General features: G+C 40.1%; 1 protein-coding gene across 2 annotated transcripts in view; it reads left to right on the top strand.

Moving 5' to 3' along the window:
- The window catches only part of LOC124291506 (fatty acid-binding protein, heart-like), a 57,440-nt gene that overhangs the window by 8,725 nt on the left and 21,426 nt on the right, over window positions 1-27,289 (top strand). Inside the window, exon 1 of one of the 2 annotated variants that reach the window (XM_046728491.1) lies at window positions 25,311-25,581. The exons of the other annotated variant lie outside the window; for it this stretch is intronic. Within the exon in view, the coding sequence (XP_046584447.1) occupies window positions 25,512-25,581 (70 nt within the window). The 5' untranslated portion in view covers window positions 25,311-25,511. Of the gene's footprint in view, window positions 1-25,310; window positions 25,582-27,289 lie in introns of those variants that run through there. 2 annotated transcript variants of the gene reach the window in all.

Below are 27,289 nucleotides of genomic sequence, written 5' to 3'. Positions count from 1 at the left end.
ACTGTCTTATTTTGAGACTGCTGTCACAGAACAGTGGGTTTCACATAAGAAACAAATTAAACGTCTGAGGCCAGCATCACCTCGAGCCTCCATGCCACGTTAAGCCGACACGCCCTGATGTGATGTAAAACTAAACTCACTCACTCACTCACTCGCTGTGATGTGCTGAGAATACTGTCCAAAGCGGCGTTAAGCCCCAACTCAGTCACTCATGACAGGCAAGTCATGTATTGATTGGGTGAGTATAGTTTGACGCCGCTCTTAGCAATATTCCAGCAATATCACGGCGAGGGACACGAGGAATGGGCTTCACACAATGTGCCCATGTGGAGAATCGAACCCGGGTCTTCGGCGTGATGAGCGAACGCCTTAACCACTAGGCTACCCCACCGCCCCTAGGCAAGTCGTGTAAGTGTCACAGATCCGCATCGCTTTTGACTTTTTCTTTTGTAGATAAGATTAGATTTTAATGCGCCTCACATAGCATATGCTGTACTGAAATTAATACTTTTATCTGAGAAAAATATACACCGTATGGCCAGTAACACTAATGCGCCATAATCGGATCAATAATAATACCGAAAAAACACTCAACGTGCTAAAACTTGCAATACATGTTAAAAGTAACAGCTAAAATATTTGCAGATATAGACCTAAACTGACGGCCAAAAGAAACTTGACCATATACAATTTCAAAACACACGTTCCAACTAAATCAATGCAAAACACTGTCCAAACACAACAATGGATCTTTGCAAAAGTGGTACATTACTGGTTGCTTGGTTTGTTGATTGGTTCTTTGGCTAAATGCTTGGTTGGTGATTTTTGGTTGTTGTTTGTTTTTATTTTGCTTTTTGTTTGTTTCTGATTATTTTTGTTTTTTGTGTCTTTTGCAATTATCATGCCAATATCAGCTGCTGCATGACATTCTTTTTTATACTGATTTGTTGAGATTTTGATCTATTTAATTATGTATACATTTCATTTCACCCATGTATCTTTTGTAGTTTCTAAAATAGATTGATTTAAAAGAATAGTAAAGATTTTTGGTCGTCATGGGTTTTTTAAACTTAATTATTTAGTTCCACTTACATTATAATGTTGATTATTATAAAACTATTGAGAGGAATAACATTTCCGACACTTAACAGTAATGATGGCAGGACAAACGATTACTCTTCGTACTGCGTTATATTGAGCCAGCAGGACGTGATACATTCTCTAATACTATTCAAAGCAGGGTAAATCCAACTCATCCGCAAAATGACTAGATTAAATAATGCAAGATTAAATAATGCAAACTGAAAGAATAGGAACTTCTTCTTTAGAGTGGTATATATGGCCTGCAGGTGGGTACAGGGCAGCCTGACAATGCCAGTTGAGGAGAATTAATGAGCCATTGACCCAGAGATAAATAAACAGTTACTGATGCATATGCTTTTCTTGTCCATTCCTGCTGTGTCTAATCAATGAAGGTAATCCTGACCTCTTCAGGATGATTGGTTTAGTGCGTTCTAAGTTTATGACCTCATTGATTGGTACTTGGACCATGGCGGCTTGATTGTTCTTGTGATTTGTGTCTCTAGGAGTGAGTGTGAGTGAGTGAGGACGTGGTGTCATGTGACAATGGTGGCATGATTGCTGTTGGGATTTGTGTCTCTAGGAGTGAGTGAGGACGTGGTGTCATGTGACCATGGTGGCATGATTGTTCTTGTGATTTGTGTCTCTAGGAGTGAGTGAGTGAGTGAGTGAGGACGTGGTGTCATGTGACAATGGTGGCATGATTGTTGTTGGGATTTGTGTCTCTAGGAGTGAGTGAGTGAGTGAGTGAGGACGTGGTGGCATGTGACCATGGTGGCATGATTGTTGTTGGGATTTGTGTCTCTAGGAGTGAGTGAGTGAGTGAGGGACGTGGTGGCATGTGACCATGGTGGCATGATTGTTGTTGGGATTTGTGTCTCTAGGAGTGAGTGAGTGAGGACGTGGTGGCATGTGACCATGGTGGCATGATTGTTGTTGGGATTTGTGTCTCTAGGAGTGAGTGAGTGAGGACGTGGTGGCATGTGACCATGGTGGCATGATTGTTCTTGTGATTTGTGTCTCTAGGAGTGAGTGAGTGAGTGAGTGAGGACGTGGTGTCATGTGACAATGGTGGCATGATTGTTGTTGGGATTTGTGTCTCTAGGAGTGAGTGAGTGAGGACGTGGTGTCATGTGACCATGGTGGCATGATTGTTCTGGTGATTTGTGTCTCTAGGAGTGAGTGAGTAAGTGAGCGAGTATGTTTTGTATTTGTCGCTTTTGCCAATATTCTAGCAAAACAAGATCTAGGCTCCAGTTTCAAAGAGGCAGATATATGACAATATCTTGACAATTGTCAGTTGTTACTAATTCTTCTTTGTCTATAGCGACATTAAGAGAGAGAAGAGAGAGAGAGAGAGAGAGAGAGAGAGAGAGAGAGAGAGAGAGAGAGAGAGAAGGGTTTTTACAAGAGGACTGGGTGAACGTATCTGATCATTAACATCGTCAACTCGACATAATCTTGACTAACGAGTCCAAGTATAATCAGCATAATGCGATGATACTACAAAATCACCTTTTTTCAATCTCTCTCGGGCAATATAGCTCAAACAACGAACCTTCGATTTTCATCTTGCTTTGTTCCCTGAGCTGCTTCTGCTTGACTGTTTAAGCGATTGATTGCTTGACAGGAACATGATTCAAGCTATTGAGCATCAACATATATAGCACCAGAGTCAATAAGAGGTTTCCTTGTCCAGTTAAACACGGTAACAACTCATATCGATACCGCTGTTTGAGATTCTACCCTATGTTTGTTTTATAAATGAAGTCACAGACGGGAAACGACCACAAATATGTCCCGAGAGACGGTTAATATCAATTCCATAAGTTCAGGAGTTTTATCATTTGCGAGTGTTTTCAAAAACCAGAAAAAAAGCCTTCTGTCATTGTGATGGATTAAGTTTGTATTGCCAGAAGGGTTCGTGGCAAATTGAGATTTGTTACGTCGCTTGACGTCAATATCGCAGATCAGTTATGCGGAATAGATACTGAATACAACAATGTTTCAGCATTAACAAAATGCCAATAAATAATAAATACTGAAATTGAACTGGTTTCGAATAACTTCAATATTCACACGAGGGGGTATAGGTTGTGGTTTATGGCGAATTGTGTTGCCCGTGGGATTGCGTCATGATTGACGTCACTATGGCAGATCAATGATGCAGAATAGATACTGAATGCAACAATGTTTCAGTATTAACAATTCATTTTATTTCTCCACCACCAACGGTGGTACATAAGAATACAAAATTAGAATATTCATATGAATTAACATGTCGAGATGGCAAAGAATAAAAAGAAGTTAATATATATAATTTTCATTTATTGATGTACATTTCATTTATGTCGTATAAACAAGGACGCTGCTGTACGTGATGCACGCTCTGCTGACGACAGAATATAAATTCATGGCAATGGTACATCCTCGATGAACCAGGGTATTATATTTCCCTTCTGTTGTTATATACCCAGGATACGTACCTTTATTGGGAATCGGTTCGAACAAAGTCTCCCTAGCTAGATGTCAGTTATAGAAGACTGTCTGTGTTTTCCTGTGTTTCCCGTCCACCCAGAATGTTCATTCGGACGTGCAATGATATAAAGTTGTCGTATCTGTATTGTACGCCTGATGTGATAAATATTAATATCTTCCCTTGCAAAATCATAAAATTTGTTCGTTTATGCTTATTTTATTATTATTATTTATTATTATTATTGGATATTTATATAGCGCACATATCCACGCACTAGTGCATGCTCAAGGCGCTTATTTCAAACGTCATTTCCAAAGCCAAACGACGCGATCTATGTCATGAAATCTTTTAAAGACTATTACTAAATGATCTATTTTTTTAATTTTCAAAAACTAACTCACAATTTGTGGAAAACAATTTTAATCATTTCATATTTTGTTTATTTTATATGGCTTTCTGCCGTCTCTACTGATCGAAGTTTCGTTCAGACAATCTTCTAAGTGTACAATTTTGACAGAATTCACTCCTCTCCACCACAATCTAAGGGCCGTAGCTCATACTGAACCGAAATCAAAATTTTACAGCATCCGATATTTCCGGCGTCATTTGTTACACACCACAGGATGATCAAACCTTTACAATATTTAAAAGGATCAGTATGTTTGTCCCAGCGTAGAGGGACTTATTTTACCAAACAAATCGTATTCCACTATTATGAGGTTTTCAATACTGAATCCTACTTTAGATAATCCAACACTCTGTGGGCGTAAACAAGGAGAGTCGAAATGAGGTTTAATGATGTTTTCAACATTACTGCACTTATATAGCGACGCGTATGCGTGTATGTATTTGTGTGCCCGGGAATACTGTCGGAGTTATAGTGCCAGGCCAATGAGATAGAGCAGGTTTAACATGGATATCCCTAAACCACGGTATACTGATTCCAGTCAGTCCTTGTTTTATCCCTTTAATACTGAGTACAAAATTTGGTATGGCGCACCTGGGAATCGAACCATCGACCTTCCGTTTTCTAGACAGACACTCTATCCGCTGGACCACGGACGAAGTGGATTTTGTACAATGGACAGACAGACAGACAGACATTTTATTCAGTAAAAGGCCATTGATCCAAAATACATTCATGAATACATATTTAGCATGAGCTATACAGAAAAACATCAGAATATTAATTTTCCTGACATTATATTAAAATAGACATAAATTATTTATAACATTTATATTTGTTGAAGACATTATATTAACAAAGCTGTGTTGCGATAGAGGGTGTTTCTAATATTTATCTAGATATTTATTCATTATATCTAAGGAGGCTTTACAATAAAGTAAAACATGGTCATCACCTGTTGAATCCTATAGAAATGTTCTCCAGTTTTAAATTTAGGTGGTATTTCTGGTTTCCAGTGGCGATATATAAAATCCCTAATTGATTGTAAATAGTAGTTTTCATACCAGCTTTCGTAATTTGAAGTATTTATTTTGTTCTTCAGTACAAGTCTTTCAGTAACACCAGTCGTTCAGAACCATTTACTACACATACCTCCAAGTCGCTATCTAAGTGCAAAAGTCGTGAACGCCATCCATCCCACCTCACGGAAGATTAAAACGTTTTGTCGCAATCGAATATCAGCTCGGTATGCACAAGGCTCTCCTCCTATGCGACAGTCGAAGGCGTGTAAACTGGCCTCTTTGATCAGAATGTTAACGTTCCCCCGGCAGATGTTAACGCTTGTTTTACCAAGACGCCTGTAACCATCGGGGACCCCTCGCTGAATAAATAGCTCGCGAGGAGGGATCCGAGTTTTGAGTATTCCCAAGCGGTTGTGATCGCATTTCGGTCATGTGATGAAAGCTAGATCCGACTTACCACACACGGACAAGCCGAGTCAGGTGCAATGGAGGTACAGCGGACAGTACACTCGTTCTCTCATTGTAAATTCCTTATAGTAAAGTATTTATTCATCATTAGTAGACCTTACTATTGTGTTCCATCTGTCCGAACCACAACATACGGGGACAGAACATTTAGCGGAGCGGGTGCTGTACTCTGGAATGGATTACCTGAAAATGTCAGAAAATCGGAAAATATCAACAGTTGCCGATCTTGTCTCAAAACCATCCTCTTCAAACGAGCATTCGACTAAGCCCACATGAGCAGGACTCTGGATATGTAGCGCTATACAAATGTCTAATTTGATTTGATTGATTTGACTTTACCCCCTTTAAACAGTACACCAAGACGTGTCAGCTTGACTTCGGTGAAAAGCCAGAGTGAGTGAATGAGTGAGTGAGTAAGGTTTTACGCTGCTTTTAGCAATATTCCAGCAATATCACGGCGGGGGACTCCACGAATGGGCTTCACATAATGTACCCATGTGGGGAATCGAACCCGAGCCTTCGGCGTGACGAGCGAACGCTTTACCCACTAGGCTTCCCACCGCCCCTGAAAAGCCAGACAGGACATGGTGCCGCAAACAGGCAAAAAAATGCTCCTCGCGTTTGAATCTGGAACCAATAAATAGCGGATCCTGGGACGCAAATCTGACCAACTGTTCATCCGTCGACGACAAACACGTACGTTTCCTAAAATATAGTATATATCCCAAAGTGCACCATGTTTCGTACACTTCAGTCACAAATTGCAGCAAAAATCCAACATAAATGTGCTGGCGATTAGGTGCCTGACTCTGAGATTGTGCGTTCGAATCCCTAATGGGACTCAATCCAACAAAAGTACAAGAATCTGTAATCCTAAATATATCATGTGTCACATTTGACCACTCTCTAACTGCTTCCTTTCTGACCATTCCATCGTAAATTAGATAAAATGCCAAATATATCGTCAGCAGTTGTTTATATTTCGATAATGTTTTGCTGTTTGTTGATTTTTAAAAGTTGTTAAGCCCAATTACATATCAAGAATCTCACCCTAAAGAGGTATGATTTAAGTGCCGATTAAGCGCAATAAGAGTTTATTAATATTATTATATATATTCCTGAGAAGTTATATGTTTATAGATATTTATGAAAAAGTTAACTAAGTAGTTTCTTTTGTTTCTCGGTATATATCATACAATGTACCATTAAGCCTAATAATTTATAGTTCCACGTTACAAATTGCATCATTATTGCATCCTGTCCGAGCCTTTCCTGTCCATCCTGAATTCCCTCCCAGCACCAGTCATTATGACATTGATATTATCTCATATCCGTCTCCGCGCTGTGGGCCTGCTGTGTGGACACAGCTATTGACGGTAATCGCCTTAATGCTACTGTCTGGTCTTCAGCAAACAAATGAACGCTGGCAGCAATAATTGATGATTTATTAAGATATAATACAGACACATACACGACAGATTGTGCTGGTCAATTGTCTCCATTTATCAATAACTAGGTTCGTCGAAATTGGGTTTGCCAACTGTAGCGTTTTCAACGACTTTTGTTCTTACTCCATTTCAAACTCAAGTAAAAAAAAAGTATGGCGTAACTGTCCGGCAAAAAGATGTACACACTTAAAATTTGGATTTGACTTAAACATCCAATATTTATCAAAGCGTTATTGCAATGACCTCATTGCTATATATCCATCGATATTATGCATCAAATGTCGTTTGTAAAATCCGCCAAATACATCGCCATAGAAAAAAACATTATGGGTAGAATGTGAGAAGCCCATTTTCTGGTATCCCCCGTCGAGATATTGTTGGAATATTGCTAAAAGCGGCGTTCAACTAAACTCACTCACTCATTTCAACCGGAAGCTCGTGGGGCGCATAAAACCACATGTAGCCCTTGTTAAAGTGCAACAATATTCTGAAACTTTGCATTGTTCATACTTTTTTGGCAAATTACGTGAGTAGGTGGCTGCCAGCTGTAGGATCGGACATACTTCTCCTTTTCGCGAACACCTGGTCTTATCATTATCGCTCCTTTTCCCTTTTACGCCAATTCGAATTTGTTTCTTCAATCGAGACTGGTTATTTCCAGGCGTTGCGCTGTGTACATAATCACAACTTAATCTTTCGTTCCTTGTGTGCCATATCAGGGCATGTTGTGAGTTGGAGGAGGTCTGTGACGTTCATTCAGTTTAATGATAGTCCTAATAGGGCTATTTACATTCTCCACATCACGGATCAACAATCCTCTTACGTTTTATCTGACATCATGGCGGAACCACGTTAATTGCTCTAGTTAACTGGCTGCTCCTGTGTCGTCAATGTGATTTGTTGCGTAAGGGTGGGGGATTGAATGTCTCTTAATTTCGTGTCCTCCCTAAACTGATCAAATCCAGACATGTCCGACAAAAAACGGAATAATATCTGCTGCAGATTCACTACATCCTGTTAACCTCTTCTTGGCCAATGAACCTCACTTCACTGTTTAATGTGTCTACGGGGTTTTATCAGCTTTCACACTTTACCATACAACGGGCCCAAAAAAGCAATATCCCCTTGCGCTGCATATGGAGTTCAGTGACGTATCTCAGTATCACGTGCGTGACCAATCTTAGACTACGCTCAGACTCGGAAATACATGATTTTGATGAAAATAAAGAACTTCATTTAAACTGAAAAGGAGCCAAAGTAAGATGTGAGCGCCAGAACCTGGGGAAATCTAGACTTGCTTCTTTAGTAGTATAGTTTAGGGACTGTGAGACAAGGCTAATGTGCATCCGAGGTCTTTCAATATTTCCAAGCAGATTAGATAAACTTTGTATGGTGTTTAAGGGTTTGATTTCGACCAGTTTCCACATTGTCGTATTTTTCATCTTTTTAACAATTATAAAAACCTGGAACAGGGGGTAACTATAGAACAATGTCAGTCGTAACAAAACGTCAGTTGTCATTTCCCTATGTCATTTCTTACACATACTTGGAACAACAATGTCAGTCTTAACAAAACGTCAGTTGTCATTTCCCTGTCATTTCTTACACATACTTGGAACAACAATGTCAGTCTTAACAAAACGTCAGTTGTCATTTCCCTGTCATTTCTTACACATACTTGGAACAACAATGTCAGTCTTAACAAAACGTCAGTTGTCATTTCCCTAAGTCATTTCTTACACATACTTGGAACAACAGTGTCAGTCTTAACAAAACGTCAGTTGTCATTTCCCTATGTCATTTCTTACACATACTTGGAACAACAATGTCAGTCTTAACAAAACGTCAGTTGTCATTTCCCTGTCATTTCTTACACATACTTGGAACAACAATGTCAGTCTTAACAAAACGTCAGTTGTCATTTCCCTGTCATTTCTTACACATACTTGGAACAACAATGTCAGTCTTAACAAAACGTCAGTTGTCATTTCCCTGTCATTTCTTACACATACTTGGAACAACAATGTCAGTCTTAACAAAACGTCAGTTGTCATTTCCCCTGTCATTTCTTACACATACTTGGAACAACAATGTCAGTCTTAACAAAACGTCAGTTGTCATTTCCCTAAGTCATTTCTTACACATACTTGGAACAACAATGTCAGTCTTAACAAAACGTCAGTTGTCATTTCCCTAAGTCATTTCTTACACATACTTGGAACAACAGTGTCAGTCTTAACAAAACGTCAGTTGTCATTTCCCTATGTCATTTCTTACACATACTTGGAACAACAATGTCAGTCTTAACAAAACGTCAGTTGTCATTTCCCTGTCATTTCTTACACATACTTGGAACAACAATGTCAGTCTTAACAAAACGTCAGTTGTCATTTCCCTGTCATTTCTTACACATACTTGGAACAACAATGTCAGTCTTAACAAAACGTCAGTTGTCATTTCCCTGTCATTTCTTACACATACTTGGAACAACAATGTCAGTCTTAACAAAACGTCAGTTGTCATTTCCCTGTCATTTCTTACACATACTTGGAACAACAATGTCAGTCTTAACAAAACGTCAGTTGTCTTTTCCCTAAGTCATTTCTTACACATACTTGGAACAACAATGTCAGTCTTAACAAAACGTCAGTTGTCATTTCCCTGTCATTTCTTACACATACTTGGAACAACAATGTCAGTCTTAACAAAACGTCAGTTGTCATTTCCCTAAGTCATTTCTTACACATACTTGGAACAACAATGTCAGTCGTAAAAAACGTCAGTTGTCATTTGCCTGTCATTTCTTACACATACTTGGAACAACAGTGTCAGTCGTAACAAAACGTCAGTTGTCATTTCCCTAAGTCATTTCTTACACATACTTGGAACAACAGTGTCAGTCGTAACACAATGTCAGTTGTCATTTCCCTATGTCATTTCTTACACATACTTGGAACAACAATGTCAGTCTTAACAAAACGTCAGTTGTCATTTCCCCTGTCATTTCTTCCACATGCTTGGAACAACAATGTCAGTCTTAACAAAACGTCAGTTGTCATTTCCCCTGTCATTTCTTACACATGCTTGGAACAACAGTGTCAGTCTTAACACAATGTCAAAATGTCTTGGCTTACACACTTCTGGAACCATACCTAATTGTGAAACGGTGTCGGTATTAATACATTGTCAGATGATATTCTGTATATATCATGATGGCTTACACATTCTGGAACGACAGCTAACAATGAAACAGAATCAGCGTTAATAATGTCAAATGCAACTTTTTTATGTTTTAAGTTACACATTATTGGGGCTTTAGCAAGTTAATTGTGGAACACAGTCGGTCTTAATAAAAATCAATTGTCATATTCCTATGTCATGGTTTACACATTCTTAGGCCGGCAGCGCAGCGAATTGTGGAACAAATGTCAAATTCCACTTTTTTCTTATTTCCATTTATAAATGTTGGTTTTGTAACCCAATATATGAAAGGTGCACTGTAAGGTCCACCAGACGGGTGTACTGGAGCAGTTGATCTGACATAATGATACAAAGACGTTGAACCCGCTCACTAAACTGGCAGTTAATCAATACAAGAGATCTGTTTGGGGTATCACAAGACAAAGACAGTAAGTTCGATTACCAGCTTTTTATATTAACTTGGGCTCTATCGCGGATTCCCAGATACAGTATTACAGCTAGTGTATCCAGTAACGCCCTGCCTGGTACAACATACCTCACACACAGACGGTATCCCAGTCATCGCTCAATAAAATTCCTGTTACATGGATAATCTCTCACCAGAAAATATTACTTCTATGGCAGATCATTCACCCAAATTCGTTATTTGCACACAGTATCAACCTTTATTGCATTAGCTCGTAATGTAATCAATGCGATGTTGAGATCTAAAGCTGGAGAATTGATTTGGGTTTACATATCAAATAATGCACACGACCTGCACGTGCCGAACCTCGCTTTGGCCTGCAGACAGCCTCGATGTGTGTGTTGTTGGAGGCTAAATTACCGACGCTTGATAACGTTTATACTCTTGGGACGTTCGCTTCATGACTTCTGGTGGCAATGATTCAATAAACAATATCAGTACCTCCTGCAAATCATTGATGATGAAGTACAACATGAGAGGCTTAAAGAAATATTTTTCCTAACGGTTAACTCAAATAGTAATAAATACATCGAACGTAATCAGCGAATTCATGACATACTATTAGGCGAGGCTGTAGTGGAACAACCTCACTATTTTGAACTTCGATTTACTCAAGATGTGAATAAATACATGGGAACTTTATAGACTTCGTATTGTCACACTGGTGTGAATCAGCGTCCCATTTATCTGAAATAGGGGATACGGTACCTCGTTGGTTCTTCAGACTTTGAGATAACGAAGCTGTGTTATAATGAATGGTCCCTGTCTACTTATGGCGGGCAACTGGGATATCAATAGCGATGTGTTCAGGAATTATGATTGCATGGTACTCCACTATTCCTCCATTCATCCACCCATCCACTGACTCATCCGTCCGTCCGTCCGTTCTTTTGGTCATTCATTCAACGTACGAATGATCTTATGAACTCCCCATTTGCATTACCATATACACATAAGAAGCAAATCAAAATGAAATTGTTTGGAGTACATATTTTACTGGAGTATATATTGTGTGGCCAACAGAGTTTCAGCTCGTCTATTGTGATTGCTACTTCTATAAAATAAACTGATAACATATGTGAGGGCGGTGGGGTAGCCCAGTGGTTAAAGCGTTGGCTCGTCACGCCGAAGACCTGGGTTCGAATACCCAAATGGGTACAATGTGTGAAGCCCATTTCTGGTGTCCCCCGCCGTGATGTTGCTGGAATATTGCTAAAAGCGTCATAAAACCAAAGTCAGTCAGATAACATATGTGTTTCATTTTGAAACATTCATGAATGTATACTTTCAAGACTACATTAATAGTTGGCACATTATCACATAGTTTGTAACATACTGAGTGGTTTTAGAGTGTAACCAACGAGGCATGATCACATAAGAAATCCGCCATGTTGTCATAGTAATACTTCTGTTTACAGCAGAGAATGTTGGACAATAAACGGAGGGATGCCATTCGGAATGGGATATGATGTAATAAGCATGCATTACTGAGTATAGTGCATCTACATGTTGATCGTATGTAACTGAGGTCACAACGTCACAAAGTCAAGGTCATGTTAACCTTGGCGTCACATTATTCCCTATACGTTTTCATCTGAGTAATTCATCCAGTGCGAGTCAGTTTGCTATTCTAAAATAATGAGTTTGTTTTAAAAGCCCATTTCATTTATTTTCCATGATACGTTTCTGTCGATACCTATTTGTTATATAAGTGTATGAAATTCACATGCATTGTACACCACGTTGATCAAAAGTCCTGGGTGCCGTTGTACATAGCGATCTTAGCGCTAAGGTGACCGTAACTCCCATACCTTAACATGGACTTAAGGTAGTCTTAGCGCTAAGGTGACCGTAACTCCTATACCTTAACATGGACTTACGGTAGTCTTAGCGCTAAGGTGACCGTAACTCCTATACCTTAACATGGACTTAAAGGTCACATGCAACGTAAAACACAACTTTGCAGATTCTGATACCTTTCGGTATGGACATAGCGAAACAAATCGTCAAAAATGCAAATTCAACTTATAAAGTTGAAAAATAACGCAATGAAAAAACGCGCGAAATCGGAGTTCAAACGTTTCACTAATTTTCCCCAGACTTTTCTGGGGAATACGGGTTTCAACAGTTGGGCTGCGCTCATAGCACGTGCGCAAGTAAATAGGTTCGCGCAGCTTGGAAGCGGGTTGTCGGGTGAATACTCGGTGAAGGCTTTGGTGTGAGCTATTTTTCTAATGTTTTGTTGATATCTCACAGGCGCGAGCTTTTTATATGTTATGACAGTAAATAAACTGTTTATATAATTTCAATTGTCTATTTCACCACACGTTCTTCTTACCGCGTCACTTTCTCAGTTCGATACTTAAAAGCAATGTCATTATTTAGCGTTGACACAATTTCTAACTGTGATATAGATATGTCGTTGTCACAGACAAAACTCAATGTCTTGTTTTATTGACACCTGTGTGTCTGCCTGCCTGTCTGCTAATGACAATATTCAATACACAACTGCGATCACTGACCACATGCAATTTGAACTTAACACCAATCAGGCTATACACCATAAACAAAACGCATTGATTTATGGCCCGAGTTCGGTCTCTGTCACATTATGTAATTACACAGACAGGCAGGTGTGATACTTGAACACATGACATGTTATGATGTCTGTTGATTGCAAAATGTTATACACAAAAATGAGCATGTATTTACAAAACCCAACATCTCTACACACACACCATGAGCCAGCCGTGAAGGCGGCATCTGCTAATGAACCAGCCGTTACACTTGAGTGCACACCCACCCGCTCTGACTGGGTTCGGTATCCCGGCTGCTTCGTTTCGAGGGAGGTAAACCCAAGTACACAATATTGCACTTTTGATTTGCGATTATACGCTTATAATTTTGTTTATTTGTTTTTTCATAATCAGCAATGCATATTATATGTCATGAATAAGTGATAATTGTGTTTTAATTATGTTTGATTTTTTGGTTGCATGTGACCTTTAAGGTCGTCTTAGCGCTAAGGTGACCGTAACTCCCATACCTTAACATAGACTTAAGGAAGCCTTAGCGCTAAGGTGACCGTAACTCCCATACCTTAACATGGACTTAAGGTAGCTTTAGCGCTAAGGTGACCGTAACTCCCATACCTTAACATAGACTTAAGGTAGCCTTAGCGCTAAGGTGACCGTAACTCCCATACCTTAACATGGACTTAAGGTAGTCTTAGCGCATGGACTTAAGGTAGCCTTAGCGCTAAGGTGACCGTAACTCCCATACCTTAACATAGACTTAAGGTAGCCTTAGCGCTAAGGTGACCGTAACTCCCATACCTTAACATGGACTTAAGGGTAGTCTTGTAGCATGGACTTAAGCGCTAAGGTGACCGTAACTCCTATACCTTAACATAGACTTAAGGTAGCCTTAGCGCTAAGGTGACCGTAACTCCCATACCTTAACATGGACTTAAGGTAGCCTTAGCGCTAAGGTGACCGTAACTCCCATACCTTAACATGGACTTAAGGTAGCCTTAGCGCTAAGGTGACCGTAACTCCTATACCTTAACATAGACTTAAGGTAGCCTTAGCGCTAAGGTGACCGTAACTCCTATACCTTAACATGGACTTAAGGTAGCCTTAGCGCTAAGGTGACCGTAACTCCCATACCTTAACATGGACTTAAGGTAGCCTTAGCGCTAAGGTGACCGTAACTCCCATACCTTAACATAGACTTAAGGTAGCCTTAGCGCTAAGGTGACCGTAACTCCCATACCTTAACATAGACTTAAGGTAGCCTTAGCGCTAAGGTGACCGTAACTCCCATACCTTAACATAGACTTAAGGTAGCCTTAGCGCTAAGGTGACCGTAACTCCCTACCTTAACATGGACTTAAGGTAGCCTTAGCGCTAAGGTGACCGTAACTCCCATACCTTAACATGGACTTAAGGTAGCCTTAGCGCTAAGGTGACCGTAACTCCCATACCTTAACATGGACTTAAGGTAGCTTTAGCGCTAAGGTGACCGTAACTCCCATACCTTAACATGGACTTAAGGTAGCCTTAGCGCTAAGGTGACCGTAACTCCCATACCTTAACATGGACTTAAGGTAGTCTTAGCGCAGGGACTTAAGGTAGCCTTAGCGCTAAGGTGACCGTAACTCCCATACCTTAACATAGACTTAAGGTAGCCTTAGCGCTAAGGTGACCGTAACTCCCATACCTTAACATGGACTTAAGGTAGCCTTAGCGCTAAGGTGACCGTAACTCCCATACCTTAACATGGACTTAAGGTAGTCTTAGCGCTAAGGTGACCGTAACTCCCATACCTTAACATGGACTTAAGGTAGCCTTAGCGCTAAGGTGACCGTAACTCCCATACCTTAACATGGACTTAAGGTAGCCTTAGCGCTAAGGTGACCGTAACTCCCATACCTTAACATGGACTTAAGGTAGCCTTAGCGCTAAGGTGACCGTAACTCCCATACCTTAACATGGACTTAAGGTAGCCTTAGCGCTAAGGTGACCGTAACTCCCATACCTTAACATGGACTTAAGGTAGCCTTAGCGCTAAGGTGACCGTAACTCCCATACCTTAACATGGACTTAAGGTAGTCTTAGCGCTAAGGTGACCGTAACTCCCATACCTTAACATGGACTTAAGGTAGTCTTAGCGCTAAGGTGACCGTAACTCCTATACCTTAACATGGACTTAAGGTAGCCTTAGCGCTAAGGTGACCGTAACTCCCATACCTTAACATAGACTTAAGGTAGTCTTAGCGCTAAGGTGACCGTAACTCCCATACCTTAACATGGACTTAAGGTAGCCTTAGCGCTAAGGTGACCGTAACTCCCATACCTTAACATAGACTTAAGGTAGCCTTAGCGCTAAGGTGACCGTAACTCCCATACCTTAACATGGACTTAAGGTAGCCTTAGCGCTAAGGTGACCGTAACTCCCATACCTTAACATAGACTTAAGGTAGCCTTAGCGCTAAGGTGACCGTAACTCCCCATACCTTAACATAGACTTAAGGTAGCCTTAGCGCTAAGGTGACCGTAACTCCCATACCTTAACATAGACTTAAGGTAGCCTTAGCGCTAAGGTGACCGTAACTCCTATACCTTAACATGGACTTAAGGTAGCCTTAGCGCTAAGGTGACCGTAACTCCCATACCTTAACATGGACTTAAGGTAGCCTTAGCGCTAAGGTGACCGTAACTCCCATACCTTAACATAGACTTAAGGTAGCCTTAGCGCTAAGGTGACCGTAACTCCCATACCTTAACATGGACTTAAGGTAGCCTTAGCGCTAAGGTGACCGTAACTCCCATACCTTAACATGGACTTAAGGTAGCCTTAGCGCTAAGGTGACCGTAACTCCCATACCTTAACATGGACTTAAGGTAGCCTTAGCGCTAAGGTGACCGTAACTCCTATACCTTAACATAGACTTAAGGTAGCCTTAGCGCTAAGGTGACCGTAACTCCTATACCTTAACATGGACTTAAGGTAGCCTTAGCGCTAAGGTGACCGTAACTCCCATACCATAACATGGACTTAAGGTAGCCTTAGCGCTAAGGTGACCGTAACTCCCATACCTTAACATAGACTTAAGGTAGCCTTAGCGCTAAGGTGACCGTAACTCCCATACCTTAACATGGACTTAAGGTAGCTTTAGCGCTAAGGTGACCGTAACTCCCATACCTTAACATGGACTTAAGGTAGCCTTAGCGCTAAGGTGACCGTAACTCCCATACCTTAACATGGACTTAAGGTAGCCTTAGCGCTAAGGTGACCGTAACTCCCATACCTTAACATGGACTTAAGGTAGTCTTAGCGCTAAGGTGACCGTAACTCCCATACCTTAACATGGACTTAAGGTAGCTTTAGCGCTAAGGTGACCGTAACTCCCATACCTTAACATGGACTGAAGGTAGCCTTAGCGCTAAGGTGACCGTAACTCCCATACCTTAACATGGACTTAAGGTAGTCTTAGCGCTAAGGTTGTGTTGTGCAACAGCACCCTGATCGGTATTTGATTATTTCAGTATCGAGACATGATTTTCGAAACGTGTTTACCTGGGATCATCACTGATGTTCACTGATCAATTAATATGTTAGCCTAGTGGTTAAAGCGTTCGCTCGTCACGCAGAAGACCCGTCACCCGGGTTCGATTTCCTATATGGGTACAATGTGTGAAGCCCGTTCCCGGTGTCCCCCGCCGGGATATTGCTGGAATATTGCTTAAAGCGGACTAAACTCAGTCAGTCACTGCTGTTTCCCCTTTACGTCAAAGACAATCAGTTTCGGCGAATAATCGAAACTGATTAATCACTGGCATTGACTTATTTTACTTCCACGTAAAACCAAACACTCAGGAAAGCCAGTTCGCGATATTGATTATCAACTCCGACTTAGATCAGAGGAATATGCTGAAAGCACATGCACAATTTTCCAACCACAAATAATATCCGTTTTGACTGAAACACAGACAGGGTATATGTATCTGAACACTAGTAGATTCAGGGCAGTTAAAAAAGTGAGAATGCTTCATGCTGTTTAATGTGGCAGTCAGAATTATTCCTGTTCAGACCCTGGAAACAATGCCCAACTAGTGCCCGATAGCAAGAAAAAGTTCATGTGCCAAAGAATAATAAATCCCGAATATCTGCCGAAACGAATTCTATTGAGAGTATACGTCAAAATAACCATGATAATAATTTGAATGGAAGACGAAGAATCAATGTTGAACCAGGTGTTTTCTACAAAGGCGAGCATGCCCGTACATCCGTAGTGTTGACATTATGGCCAAACCACCAATTCCCTACAGTGGGGGCTCTTTCTCCCAACGAGGGATCATCACGCCAAGGTTTTACTAATGTGTGTGTAACACGCATTATCAGAATAGCCATCACCATTGTATTCCATTATGCTTTTGCTTTGGAGGTTTATTTGCCTGGTGTTTAACACCATTATAATGAGCTATGTGGTAATGTTCGAGTCTGGACTAAACAAACCAGTGAGTGATATTAAGAGCAACAATTCAAGCGGTTGGGGTACACACCATCAGTCTTGTCACCGAGTCTGAATCTCCAATCAATGTCGACGCTTACGGTGAGGAAAATATGCTGAGGTTCTGTTCTGACCCTCAGGTGTAGCGATGTAGACAAATGTGTGGGCCATTATAGGGACTGACATTAATCACTGTTTCAAACTAGGTGAGGTAGGAGTGAGTGAGTGAATATGGTTTTACGCTGCTTTTAGCAGTATTCCAGCAACATCACGCCGGGGGACACCAGAAATAGACTTCCCACATTGTAACCATTTGGGGAATTGAACCCGCGTCTTCGGCGTGACGAGCCAACGCTTTAACCACTAGGCTACCCCACCGCGCCTCAGCTGTTTGATGGCGGTCTGCAAAGTATCATGTCTGGGCAAGACGATCCGGTGATGGACATCTATCTGACCAATTGGGGTACGATGGCATGCATCAACCAAGTCTGCGAAGCTGCGCGATGAATCTAAACTGAAGTAGAAAAGAACTTCGCGTTCAAGATGATTGCTCTTATATAACAACACGCATGGATGTCTGTGAATGTGCGCGCTGACTCCAAGCTGAACCTACTTGTAATACCTTAATGCCGCACACCAGGCAGGGACAGTACCATCTTTTAATATCTTTAGTTTTGACGTGGTTGGGAATCGAACCGATGACTTTCCATTCTCGGACTGACACTCTATCCACAACGCCACGTAGGTTGTGTCCAGACTGGCAGTATCATTAGAATTTTCCTTCCACTCCAAAAATTATCCCATTTCGAAAAGAAAAAGAATGTTTTTTATACAAACCGCCATGGAAAAGAACATTAATTACATAATATGCCCACTTTCCAAATGATTGATGTCATTTACAGCTAAAGTTGTCATGGAAATTACCGCGCTTCTATTTTAGGACATCATTCATTTTCATAATGAGACATGTATGTGCAAGAAATATATATAATGGTTGCATTTGTGTTGTGTTATGCAAAATTGTTTCCGATCCTTAACCCTTAATTTCCATTTAGTGGTGATTCGTATGTGAAAATATAAAAATCCATGTTGTCTATCACGGTCAGTGACGGGGTAACCTAGTGGTTAATGCGTTCGCTCGTCACGTCGAAGACCCAGGTTCGATTCCCCACATGGGTACAATGTGTGAAGCCCATTTCTGGTGTCCCCCGCCATGATATTGCTGGAATATTGCTAAAAGCGGCGTAAAACGAAACCCACTCACTCACTCCTGTCACTGACACCTCAGAGATGTGTAATGTACTTTAAATGCTTCAACATGTGTTTAAGAGAACATATTTCCCCGTTCAATGAATTAGACAAAACATCAGAAACGTGCATTGAAAACGTCAGTTGTAGGTCTTTTTAAATCGTATTACATGTTCTCCATCTATAATGTGATTCCTATCTCATGCCCTACTAATCCATAAAACGTTACGTGTATCAAAGTGGAAATCACTGATCTCTCTTTGCCTGGTGAACTGTACCCCGTCAGACATAGAGGAACCTACATTACTTCACATCTGAGCAAATAATGTTAATAACAGATGTATCAAATCACTAATAATCAGTTCCAAGTAGCATTTACTTGTTATTGGATATCACCCTAGCTCCCAGATACCTAGTTGTGAAGGTCACGCATCTACCTGTGTTTAGCGGCTCCTGTTGCAGCTGACATACTGACGATGTCTCCCACAGTGTCAATTACATCAGTGGGTCAGCGACAGGGCAAACCACTGTGTTATGTGATAGCGCAGTAGTGTCTCAATGTGGTTGCAAGGGACCCTGAGTAACATCGTGGTTAAAGCGTCCGCTCGCCCCGGGTTCGATTCCCCATGTTGGTATATTGTGTGAAGCCCATTTCTGGTGTCCCCTGCTGTGATATTGCTGTAATATTAGTAAAAGCGCCGTAAAACCGTACTCACTCACTGATGTGGTACATTAGATATGCATGTGCCGGTGTATCATGACGCATTAAAAGATGGATGACATATGCCAAGATATATACCAGTCAATATATCCCCATATCTCCATGGTGTGCTCTCGGACCTGTACGTACACTCTCCAGATGTTCCTTCCAAATAATCGTGACATTTTGATTTACAAGTTGGTATTTTCTGTGCTTCTCTTCTTTGTTGTGTCTGTATGTACATTCCCAGACACTTCTCTAAGGGCACCGTGACATTATGATGTGTAAGTTTCCGCATGTTTGTATTATGCATATGTTAATTCCTATTTCCCAAACGGCTTAATAACATTATGACAAGACAAGATTTTTATTAGGTCAAAGACCAATACAATTTTGCTCAATGGAATATTTGGCTTGTCCGATTTACACGCTTCTATTTCCTCAAGTATATGTTCTAATGTACTCTTGAACATATTGTATTGTCAGTTATCATTTAACCAAAGCATTTATCCATAACAAAACCGTATGGCATAAAAATATGTACGTCATACTATAATGAGATATGTATGCAAATTACTTGAAATTAGAGAAACGGAAGTTGGACTATTTTTCTGTGAGATCGCGGTTTGATTCGAAAGTTAAATATCAGAGAAATTATAGAAGAGGTGTAATCAAATGACACAGAATTGTTGCTGTTACTGTTATCAAAGTTTCAGTTATTCGATTAAAGTCTTTCTTTTAAATAATCCGAGGAACATTATTTGTCAGCGTATGAATATGCTAAAATGGAGTTAACCGGTTATACATTTTGGTTCACAGTCCAGTGAAAATATGTATGACCAAGCACGATAATAATTTATATCGGCCAGCGTTTTGTGTTAATTGTAAATTAATGCATTTTAAAGGGAAATAGTAATATGAAAATGAAATATGTAATTCTTCACGATGTTTATTTATATAGGTACAGCAACCTCGTCAAGTCAATCGGTATTTGCCTTGCCACAAGACTCGATTGATGTTTACTCTCAATTAGTTATCAATTCTCTATATATTTTCCTTTTTGAATATTTCATCTGTGAAATAAGAATTTACCTTGGGATAATACATTCTTATCTTATCTTTTATCTGGTGTAGGGGCGATGGGGTAGCCTAGAGGTTAAAGCGTCAGCTCGTTACGCTGAAGATCCAGGCTCGATTCTCCACAGGTGTACAATGTGTGAAGCCCATTTCTGGTGTCCCCCGCTGTGATATTGCTGGAATATTGCTAAAAGCGGCGTAAAACTAAACTCACTCACTTATCTGGTGTATCCATGGTGTGTTCTAGGTGCGTGTATGTGCATTCCTATTTCGCCAAAGGCGTCGTGACATTGTTATATACACGCTAGTATTTCCCATGTCTACCCAAACAATGCAATGTTTATGTCAATGACCGCCCTTGCGGCTCAGAACGCAGGTTTTGCTTCCAGACACACGTGGTCAACACATGGACGCTTCCATCTTGGTGCTGCGGTTCTCTTTCTTCTCTTTATACATGGATGTTGTGTATCTCGCCTATAAACACCATTAGCTTGCACCACTGACCACGATGGATTTTGTCTGTGATATTAAGAGAGACAAATGGGGTCGTGGCATGAGGGGAAGACCAAGTTATGTAAGAATCTCAGATGCATTTGGAAATAGGTGGTACAACTTAAGGAGCAATAATTCGTGGTGGGAACGAGTGGATGTTGTTTTATGCCGCTTTAGAGTATAAATAGAGTATTTGGAAAGTGAGCATAAGTGCTAAGTATAGAGCACACACTATTTAATGGTTTAGTGTGGTACATGCAGTGTTTAGAGTAGTCCAGATAGTGTTATGTTTAGTACGTGCTGTGTTAAGAGTAGTCTAGACTACTCTTTATTATTTACAACACGAAGTTTCTTGGCTACTTGTTTCCCCAACACTAGGTGTGTTGTAAATAATAAGGAAGTTGTAAATCCATACCATTCGTTGTTATGATACCTTCCAACTACTCAATGCCCATCAAACATTTGAGTCTAAACAGTGTTTAGAGTAGCACAGACAGTGTTTAGAGTTGTCCGGACAGTGTTTCGTGCAGTGCATGTAGTGTTTAGAGTAGTACATTCAATGTTTAGAGTAGCTCAGGCAGTGTTTCGAGTTGTCCTGACAGTGTTTAGAGCAGCACAGACAGTGTTTAGTGTAGCACAGACAGTGTTTAGTGTTGCCCAGACAGTGTTTCGTGCAGTGCATGTAGTGTTTAGAGTAGTACATTCAATGTTTAGAGTAGCTCAGACAGTGTTTCGTGTAGTGCATGTAGTGTTTAGAGTAGTACATTCAATGTTTAGAGTAGCTCAGACAGTGTTTCGTGTAGTGCATGTAGTGTTTAGAGTAGTACATTCAATGTTTAGAGTAGCTCAGACAGTGTTTAGAGTTGTCCTGACAGTGTTTAGAGCAGCACAGAGTGTTTAGAGTAGCACAGACAGTGTTTAGAGTTGTCCAGACAGTGTTTCGTGTAGTGCATGTAGTGTTTAGAGTAGTACATTCAATGTTTAGAGTAGCTCAGACAGTGTTTCGTGTAGTGCATGTAGTGTTTAGAGTAGTACATTCAATGTTTAGAGTAGCTCAGACAGTGTTTCGTGTAGTGCATGTAGTGTTTAGAGTAGTACATTCAATGTTTAGAGTAGCTCAGACAGTGTTTCGTGTAGTGCATGTAGTGTTTAGAGTAGTACTTTCAATGTTTAGAGTAGCTCAGACAGTGTTTAGAATTGTCCTGACAGTGTTTAGAGCAGCGCAGACAGTGTTTAGAGTAGCACAGACTGTGGTTAGAGTTGTCCAGACAGTGTTTAGAGCAGCACAGACAGTGTATAGAGTAGCGCAGACAGTGTTTAGAGTAGCGCAGACAGTGTTTAGAGTTGTCCAGACAGGGTTACGTGAAGTGCAGACAGTGTTTAGAGTAGCACAGACTGTGGTTAGCGTAATGCTTCAAACATTATATTTAGTATAAGCAGCTGTGAACGTAGGATACAGTAAATCATCAACTCAACTTGTAAATATCTGTGGCTACATTTACCTGGAATCTTAGCGTGTTGCTATCTTACTGGATGTATATTTACATGCACAAGAAATCGCATATGTTTTACGAAAGTAAGCTCGGATGAATAGTGTCTATTGCAATCTCATACATACAGCTGTCTTCTTCTGTAGCTTCTGCGTGGATTAATCAACACCTGTTCCATCTGTAACTGAAACCAACTGTAACGGTACAAGAACTTTCTTAACTATTCTCCAGACACTGTATTGGTACCCTGTATGATCGACAATGATGATGTTGATGATGATGATGATGATGGTGGTGGTGACGATGACGATGATGATGGTGGTAATGATGATGACGCTGATGGATGGTGGTGGTGGTGGTGGTGGTGACGATGACGGTGACGATGGTGGTGGTGATGATGATTATGATGGTGATGATGATGATGATGATGATGAATGCATGTGACCTTGACCAGAAATGTGTTGATCGATGCTCATTATGTCAATAACTGTATTGTCTGGTCAAGGTTTGATTATTTACTGACTGCAGTCACACAGCTGGAATGGAGTGGGGCGTTAAACAATAAACACTGACTAATTCATCCATTGATAACGTCTGGACCTAAACCAGGGTACCAGATCAGGGGTGTGAGCCCCTTTAAGTCTCGAAATAAGATAACATGGCCCTCTACCTCTGACGTTGCTGGAAGACTATGAGGCGTTAAACAATAAACACTGACTAATTCATCCATTGATAACGTCTGGACCTAAACCAGGGTACCAGATCAGGGACGTAAGCCCCTTTAAGTCTCGAAATAAGATAACATGGCTCTCTACCTCTGAGAAACGTTGCTGGAATACTATGAGGCGTTAAACAACAAACACATAGCCAGCGCAATTCATTGATTACAACTTCCACACCAAAACCAGTGTACCAGATTGTGGGGCGTAGGTACCTTTCAGTCTGGAATCAACGTAAGACAACACGACTCTACCTCCAAGGAACAGAGCTGCTTCAACCTGTCGGCACGTGAAATAGAAAAAGGATCAGTTTACTCCTGCTGCAACGAAAGCACTTAATGAACAAATAAAATACACCTCGTGGATAAAGAAACACGCACTTGTTTGTTTCGGCAAAAACGGACTTGACAGACCCCCCGCAAGGTCGGCGGTGCCTGTGTAATCAGGTACAGAATATCAACCCTTTGATGTCTCTGTACAAACGAGATTCTTGAACGAGATACGCACGTAGATGTGCCTTCAATTATGTGTGAAATATGCGTTAATGTGTCAAGAAAAGTTGTGTTTGGCTTGTAATATGGTGTAGAGTCCATTGACAATGTCAATGCTTACTTAATAATAGCAATGAAGAATTTTTTGTAAGGTGTTGATGTTCTCAAAGGAGTTCTTGGAAATGGAACTATATATAACTCTATAAATTAAAGACAAAAAGAACTGTTCACCCTCCTATAGTTAATCCGACGAGACATAGCTTTTTGCAATATATGTCTACAATAAATTATAATCGCACTTATTTTTAAAGCTTCATATTTGAAGCTACTCAAGTTCAATTTTACAACAAGCTACACAAATAGATATGTCACGTAATGATAGCATCCTCGTCTGACTGTATGTTAAAAAGTTTAAAGCGGGACTTCCTCCTCCAAAGCATGCATCCTGATTTAGCCCAGCAGTGAGGTGTTAGCTCGTACGGCGAAACTCGTGTTCAATTCTCAAAATGGATAAGATGTTTTGAATTAACTTCATAACTCATACTCTCTCACTGTTCCCCACAACTTTGAACAGCATTCGAGTTACGTCTCTTGAGGAAGAAAGCCCAGAGTGTAGCAGGTGTTATTTGGTCAGTGAAACGCACGAACTTACATATGTCTTATATTAGGTAATCTTCGAACTATGATTCTTTTCTCATAAAATTCTCTTTCTTAATTGTTGACGTGAGTGGCATACATCAAGTTGATAATGGAAACAAAAATCGATTTTTGTCTAGTTTTGTGTAGTTGTATTGGTGAGCAGTTGCACATAGTGACATATACTCATGCCAATAATGGTTGTCACCCCCCTCCCAATCCCAACCCCACACACACCTCACACCCCCACCCCACACCCCTTCTCCAATTAAAACAATTGAAGGGGGTGACAACCATTATTGGCATGAGTATATTTAGCTTCCATATTTGATCGAAACATTAGAAATAACCTGCACATGAATCAGTTTATACAAATTATTTGAAACATGCGTGACATTTCACACCAGCAATGTTTACAGTAACCGTATACTTTTCAACTCTTGACATCCTTTATCAAACGTTAAATCAAAGGATTATCTGATTATCCCTATCAACATTTGTGTGGTATACGAGTGTAATGTTACTAAAATAAAAGCATAAAATAGAGCTATCTTTAATTGCCACGATGATGATGATGATGATGGTGATGATGATTAATATTATTTTTATGATGGTGACCACGACGATGATGATGGTGACGACGACGACGATGATGATGATGATGATGGTAGTGGTGGTGATGGTGATGATGATGATGATGATGATGATGCACCCCTTTGTGGAACATTCTTCCATGCATAGTCACACGTTTAATCTACGCAGTGTACGAAACAGTGATATTTGGCCGTAATCCAATACCGCTAAAAAAAATGCAAGCACTGAGCGAGAAATGCCAAACAAGTTTTGACAAGCAACAAACAGGACTGATATCAGAATCCAATTGACAATACACAGCTCCACCTTGCTCATAATTCTTGATTCCGATTAACGGAAGTAGCTGATGTCACGTGACCCTATAACCTATATATAGAGTGCACGGGATTCTGATGATCACTGGCACGTGCCGATAAGAGCAGACGACACGGTGGAAAGTTATTGGCGAGCAAGTTTCAGTGTCTGTTTGTGCTGCTATCATGGCTGGAAGCGTTGGACGTTGGGAGCTGTTTAGCAGTGAAGGATTTGATGAATATATGAAAGCAATTGGTGAGTTAGATTTATATTTCATCGAAATATCCACATGCACTTTTTTGCATGCACGCTTCGCAAACTTTTTGACGAATATCGATAACAATAGCAATTACCCAAGGTTGACAAATCGAACACTAGCTGTTTTCATCAACTGCAATTATCAAATTAGTGTTTTTCAAATGTAAGACACCTCGACCTTGATAGACAGACAGACAGTTTATTGTTCATGTGTGATTTTGTGATTTACCGGATTTACTGTCAATTTGCTCATACATAATATATTGTTTACGTTTAGTTTTCCTCATAATCACTTACAAATCTAATTACCTTATGAGGATCATGGCATTAACTACGCTTATGCTCATGTTCCATTGACAATTTGGCTGTTTGGAGAACTTCCTTGGAACAGATCGTCATATTGACAATGAGATTTCGTTTCATATACTATCCGAAACATCAAACGATAACGACTTAGCTTAAACACTAAGAGGAAACAAATTTCAGCCGTTTCACTTCACCGTTGCTGATATGTTCAAATGAAACGAAGCATAACTGTATAATACATAATGAATACGGTAGGTAATGAGTTCTGTCGCCAAACCTGTTCACAATTATAGACTGGTGCTTGAATGTAACATCAATTATAGATGCTGCAGGTAATAGTAGACCAGAGCAAATCCTCATCGGGAGAGTCATGTTTGGTCGCATTACTCTGTCCAATTGATTGTCCTGAGTCTAATTTGATTGAATTTCACTCCATTATGGGTGGAATGTTTGAAACCTGTTCTGGTGCACATCACTAACAACGTGCTGCAGCTTTACCAGTCTAAAAATGCATAAAAATAAATTTTATAAAACATGCGTGATTATCAACACACGTTTAAACACACTCCCCACAATTTTAAACATGAGAGTTCAGAGATTATGTCTATTTATTATATCAATAGTTCATAGATGATGTCTATTCTTTCTATCAGTAGTTCAGAGATGATGTCTGTTCATTATATCAGTAGTTCAGAGATGATGTCTATTCATTGTATCAGTAGTTCAGAGATGATGTCTATTCATTGTATCAATAGTTCAGAGATGATGTCTATTCATTGTATCAATAGAGAGATGATGTCTATTCATTGTATCAGTAGTTCAGAGATGATGTCTATCATTCAGAGATGATGTCTATTTATATCAGTAGTTCAGATGATGATTCATTGTCAATAGTTCAGAGATGATGTCTATTCATTATCAGTAGTTCAGAGATGATGTCTATTCATTGTATCAATAGTTCAGAGATGATGTCTATTCATTGTCTATCAGTAGTTCAGAGATGATGTCTATTCATTGTATCAATAGTTCAGAGGGTGATTCATTGTATCAGTATTTGATTATTGTATCAATAGTTCAGAGATGTCTATTCATTGTATCAGTAGTTCAGAGATTGTCTATTCATTGTATCAGTTCAGAGATGTAGTTCAGAGATGATGTCTATTCATTATATCAATAGTTCAGAGATGATGTCTATTCATTGTATCAATAGTTCAGAAATGATGTCTATTCATTCTATCAGTAGTTCAGAGATGATGTCTATTCATTGTATCAATGTTCAGAGATGATGTCTATTCATTGCATCAATATCAGTAGTTCAGAGATGATGTCTATTCATTGCATCAATAGTTCAGAGATGATGTCTATTCATTGTATCAATAGTTCAGAGATGATGTCTATT

The sequence above is a fragment of the Haliotis rubra genome, unplaced genomic scaffold (assembly GCF_003918875.1).
Source record: "Haliotis rubra isolate DU_JTF1 unplaced genomic scaffold, ASM391887v1 Scf493, whole genome shotgun sequence".
NCBI lineage: Eukaryota > Metazoa > Mollusca > Gastropoda > Lepetellida > Haliotidae > Haliotis > Haliotis rubra.
The sequence above is the reverse complement of the archived record's forward strand: the minus strand, read 5'-3'. Positions and strand labels throughout refer to the sequence as shown.